Source organism: Cyclospora cayetanensis, unplaced genomic scaffold, assembly GCF_002999335.1.
Source record: "Cyclospora cayetanensis isolate NF1_C8 unplaced genomic scaffold, CcayRef3 CcayRef3_contig_49, whole genome shotgun sequence".
In the NCBI taxonomy this organism is placed as follows: domain Eukaryota; phylum Apicomplexa; class Conoidasida; order Eucoccidiorida; family Eimeriidae; genus Cyclospora; species Cyclospora cayetanensis.
Window position 1 is genome coordinate 90,880 of NW_020312469.1, and position 5,366 is coordinate 96,245.

General features: G+C 53.8%; 1 protein-coding gene across 1 annotated transcript; it reads left to right on the forward strand.

The window, feature by feature from the left end:
• LOC34620451 lies at window positions 1-4,375 on the forward strand. The gene is made up of 10 exons (XM_026334719.1): window positions 1-826; window positions 985-1,049; window positions 1,178-1,232; window positions 1,379-1,434; window positions 1,816-1,879; window positions 2,046-2,098; window positions 2,587-2,673; window positions 2,856-2,908; window positions 3,119-3,303; window positions 3,606-4,375. Exons 1-10 carry the CDS (start codon window positions 1-3, stop codon window positions 4,373-4,375), a joined length of 2,214 nt encoding a protein of 737 aa, XP_026190504.1.
• The last annotated feature ends 991 nt before the right edge of the window (window positions 4,376-5,366 follow it).

Genomic DNA, 5,366 nt, shown 5'->3' on the forward strand with positions numbered 1-5,366 from the left:
ATGTTCATGGGAGGGATACGCGCTGGCGTCCTCTGTACAGCGTCAAAAGAGCCGGTAGCTGCAGTACCAAGGGCTGATTCAGCACGAGCGCGAAGATTTTTGCGCCATGCAGCGGCCTGGCTGTTGTATCCCCTGACTCTCCCCCAGGAGGGGATGCCCCTCAAAGCCAGAAATTTCAAAACGGAGGCGGTGCGAACTGCACAGACAGAAACGTCCTGCACTCCCCAATCAGCGCGCGCGGCTGCAGCGCTCAGGAAAAGGGTTTATTCAACTTTTTCCGCGGCAGCGGCAGGAGGAGAAGAAGCGTCTGAGGAAAAAGAGGCATTTGCAGATACACCTGCAACAGCAGACGCGGCAAGCGATGCGGCAGCGAATGAGGACATTTCAGATATTTGCACAGAGTATGTACACCGCGGCGCAGAGGCTTCCCCTGGTGCTTCTGTTGGCATTCTGCGTCTGATCGTTCTGCTCTCTGGTACCGCTTGTGCCGAAGTTTGCTCACTCTCTGGTAGAAGGAAGCATGCAAGCGGCGTACGGGAAGCAGCAACATCCCATACGACAAAATTGATGCGTGTGTCTTTGTGCCTCAGCGATTACCCTTTTGTAGCGCCCCCCCGAAATCTTGTCATAGACGCGTCTGTGCGGAAGCAGCAGCAGGAGGAGCAGCGGCTGCAACAGCAGCTGCGCGTTGCTGCATACACTGCGAAGCACTCCAACAGCAGCGAGGCGAGAAGCGGCAGTGGTGGCAAGCGAATTTACGTGGCAACAGAGCTCTTGCAAGAAGAAGAACCTGACCTGGTAGTCAAAGGAACGGAGATGGACAACAGTAAGCATTGAGTCATAGGAGCATCCGCGACGAGCGCAGCGCCAAAATTCGAAGCCGCAGCATGCCACAGCATCATGCCCACTTTTAAAGGGTTGCACACCTCTACTCTGTCTGGCAAGGCTACGATCGTGCCTCCGTGTTGTGTTTTGTCATTGCAGACTTCGAAGTGTATCTTGACGCATCGCTACAGCAGCGGGTTGATCAAGAACCCGCAGCAGTGCATGTGCGTATCCGCCGATGTTTTCCTGAGATCCCCCTCTTTGAGTCTTTTCCTTTCTAAGCAGGTCGTTCTAAGGCCCTTATCGCGAGAAGCTCACGATCTAAGGCTTCCGCAGTGTGTCTGCGCCTCAGACAGACTTGCTAGAATATGATAAAATGTATTCTGGACTTGGCCCCTGGCCAGAAAGTACGCTTGAGTTTGGCTGCACGCGTTACTTGTGCGAATGCCGTTACGTGCTGCTGGTAGCTTCTTAAGGCACGATCGCTCATGTCGCAGGGGCCAGAGGGGCCTGCACGGAAGTCTTTTGCTGTGATTCGCTGATTGCCATTCAGATGCAGCAGAAGAAAAAGGGATGGAAAATACAGTACCTTGTAGGAAGACTGTAAAGGTAATGCTTGCGCACCCTCGACCTTCCACAGAACTCCAATCCTAGACGTCTGACAATCCCACGCTTCGATTTCCCTTTGTAGCAGCGAGAGGCATGTTCTGGGGTACCACAGCTCCAAAAAATACGTCTGTATGTCTATGTGGTTGTGTAGGTGGTTGTGTGTTTTTGTCTGTCTCTTGGGCTATCTATGGGGCCATCTGTTTGTTCCTCTAGCTGTTTGTTTCTCTATCTGTTTGTCTCTCTCGCTCTCTAGCTGTTTGTCTCCCTATCTGTTTGTCTCTCTCGCGCTCTAGCTGTTTGTCTCCCTATCTGTTTGTCTCTCTACCTGTTTGTCTCTCTATCTGTTTGTTTCTCCAGCTCTTTGTCTGTCTGTCTGTTTAGACAATTGCGGAAGCTATGGCTGAGGAGGCGAAGTGGTCAGAACGGGAAGAGCAGCCACGTGAAGGTATTGTCAACAGCACGGATCAGGAACTCTGCGGGGTGACAGAAACCAATATTTGAGTTTGCTGTGTTGTTGTGCGCGTAGCGCACACAGGCGAAGGCAGGAAAAGTCGTTGCAGCGTTCTTGATTCGAAGGTGTCGTTTTGCACAGCTCGGCGTATGCGGCTCAGAGTGGGTGTTGGATGACGATGAGGAGGCTTTGTTGAATACTCAAGTTCGGGGCGTGTATCAGAATTTGAAAAATCATTACAAGTAAGGTCTCGAGTTGGGGGGTGCCAAGCCTTTGGTTCACCCCGCTTTTGTCGCCTAACCGTCTTGCCCGCCTCGTCTCGCATATCCTCGAATTCGCAACGTGCGGACTGTGCTGCCGTTTTACAGTCCCGATAACAGAAACAAGCTGAAGCAATTTCTCGGCGAAGGCTTTGTGACGAAGGACGAGCCGCTGCCGCTGCTGGAGCTTAACCAGGCACCAGTAAAATATCTCGTGCATGCAAACCACGGGCAGACTGCCCAGTCGGGTGTCTGCGTGGCGGTTGAATAGACGATTTTGCTTCGGATGTACATGCGTTCTCCTGTGCGCTGTTCTGTCTGGCCGTCTTTTTGTGGCAGCATGTTTTTTTGTCACTTGGCGCGAGTTGCCTTAAGCTATTTATTTCTGCTTGCGATCTCTGCCGAGCACGTCGCTCTGACCTGTTTGCGTTGCAGCGCCAGCCGTCGCCTGACAACAGCTTGTTTTTCCTCGACACCTCATATGCCTTTGCCAATCCCCCCTCGCCCATCGGTGCTGACATGGGGCAGGTAATCCATAGAACCTATAAAGCTGTAGACGGCGCGCGTCTGCGTGGCTCGGAGAGAGAGGCTGCCTTTGCAGCTGAAAAAACCAAACCCCTAGCATTCCAGCGAAGATCGCAGCTCTTACGAACTAGCGGATCTAATTCTATGCTTTTGAGGTTGCGGATGTGTGTCTGCGCTTTCTGTAGATCGACGATCCCCTCGATGCTCCATGGCGTCGCCGCGCTGAGGAAGTTATTCGGTGGGGAACCCTGCCAACAGTTCTAGCGCATAGCATATACGCCTAGCATGCTATATAAGTATTAGGGTGCAGAGCGCATGCCGCTCCCCTGCTGCCTGTGGGGTGTATGTGTACGCGCTACACTACTCTAAGCCGCCGCTTGACAGCGGATGACTACATTGTTTGCGGGGAGGGCTGTGTGTGTGCGTGTGCATGATTTGGTCTATGCAGGCAAGTCGTTGCCTACGGCTGGCCTCCAAAGGTTCGTCGATCATTCAGCGGATTCGCCTTGTTGGACTGCTCTTGGGAGCAGCACCGCTTACTGCTGCCAATCCAGCAACAAGCGCTGCCGCAGTATGAGACGAGTCCTCGGATTGTGACTGCGCAGGATCTAAAGCGAATTTTATTAATGCTGAGTAGGTGGCGCGCTCGCGGGTGTATATTCTCTCAACTGCTCACCGTTCTTTGGCGGCTGCGCCCTTCGCATTTCAATATGAGGGTTTGAATAGATAGATTTGCCGAGCTGCACAGCAAGACGGGTTCATCTGCTTCTCTCTATGCGTGTGGCGCTCTCTCTTGGCTCCTCCACATCCTCCACATCCCCTGCAGTACTTACTTTCTTGTCCTTGCCTCACACTGATGCCTCCAAGTTGCTTTAATTGAACGAGCGCTCCAGAGAGCGTGCAAAGAAAACGCCGAGTGTACGATTTCTGCTCAGAGCACCGTCTGCAAGATTTGGCAGACTTAGAGTCGCTCGCGCTGCTCGAGGGGATCGACATTCAAGTTGCTGCCGTCCCGCTGCCTGCGCAGCAGCAGGGATGCCGTCCACGGCGTGAACTGTTGGGTCGGCGCGAGCTGACAATGGCTGCAGGCTCTCGGGTGTCTATACACCTCCACAGTGAAGAAGCGGCAGCCGCGGTGCAAACCCTGCCTCCAGCGGCAGCAGAAGCCGCACTTCAAGCCTGTGCGAGAATGCATGCGGCAACGGCAACAGCAGAGAACGCTCCCTTAGGGAGAGGCATGCTGCAGTTGCTACAGCAACAACAGCAGCAGCTGCCGCAGCACCCGCTGCCGCCAATCAAAGAAGACGATGACAGAGATTATATTCGACCCATAGGCTCCTGCGAGTCTCCGCCCCCAGCAGCCACTACAGCAGCAAGGAATGGCAGGGTACTGTCGCCAAACGCAGCCGCAGCTGCTGCCGGAGCCGCAGTTGCGGATGCAGCTGCTGCAGCTCCGTCCTACGCAGTTGCTGCAGCAGCAAACCGCCTGCCTTCCGAGGCCATTAAACCTTCCCTCTCGTTTCTCAAGCGGGCAGTTGCGAGCACGAGGCAAGGGCGGCAGCACGATCGCCACGCACTGCAGCAGGAGTGCCTGCTTCTGGGATCTCCTAATGCCACTTGCATCTTTTTTGCGCAAGGTGCCAACGTGTACTTGGCCTCATTAGACAGCATTGCTAAGGTAAGAATTCTTACGACATATTCGTAACACCAATACACAAGCGTTCACACCAATGCACACATGTATAGATACATACATGTATTTCTTTTCTCTGTACACGTGTATACATGTGCCACGCCTTCGGTATCGTCGTGCCCTCGCATCTACCCTTCCAGAGTTCACGGGTGTCTGTGTGCTTTGACCGCAAACCCTCCAAGTGAATCCTGCTCCCCCTCGCAGGGATACTTCGCACCTATGCTCGCCTCCTTGAGGGATGCTGAATTCTGGGAGCTATGTGTGTCACTATTCCACAAGAGGAAGTGCAGCGTAGTTGTGTCTCGCATGCGGTTGTTTGTACAACGGATGTCAGGCTTCTTTTACGCCTCCAACTCTCTGCTTGCGATCCGCAGGTTGTGCGCGTGCTCCCCCGCACGGCCGCAACTTCCGAAGCCATGGCCGTCACAAATACACCAGAAGTGACGCCAATAGATGCAGCAGCAGCAGCAGCAGCAGCAGCAGCAGCAGCAGCATCAGTGCAAGACCCGTCTCCCATAGACGCATACGCCAACGGAGAAACAGCGACAGATGCACTAGAAGAAGCAGACAAAGAAGCAGAGTTTGCTGATTTCCCTCTAGGAGACGCGCCAGAGGCATTTACAGATGCTGAAGAGTGGGCGGAACCAGATGAACCAGGAGTCGAAGACTAAGCAGCAGCAGCAGTAGCAGTAGCAGCAGCAGTTACACCACAGAGAAAGCTCTCTTTCCTTCCCGATTCCTGCTTTTGCGGCCAGCATCGAGTTGCATATGCATTGCACTGCTGCTGCTTGCTACATCCGCAGCGATGTAGCAGCAGTCGCTCAATAAAAGGCAGCCAGCGTCTTTTTGCGGCTGCTGCAACGTTCTCAAACAGGTGCTCACCGGCCAGTGCAGACACTGCGTGAGGAACCCGTGGCGCCAAGCCAGCACTCTAAATGGCAGAAACAAAAACTGCATTGCCTACAGTACAAAGGGGCAGCTAAAGCCACAATCGCCGTTGCGA

Bases quoted from the DNA above. Each gene is read 5' to 3' on its own strand.
- LOC34620451 (XM_026334719.1), top strand. From the start codon at position 1: ATGTTCATGGGAGGGATACGCGCTGGCGTCCTCTGTACAGCGTCAAAA. The intron at 827-984 runs GTAAGCATTGAG...TTGTCATTGCAG, and splicing joins AGGAACGGAGATGGACAACA to ACTTCGAAGTGTATCTTGAC. The intron at 1,050-1,177 runs GTGCGTATCCGC...TCTGCGCCTCAG, and splicing joins AAGAACCCGCAGCAGTGCAT to ACAGACTTGCTAGAATATGA.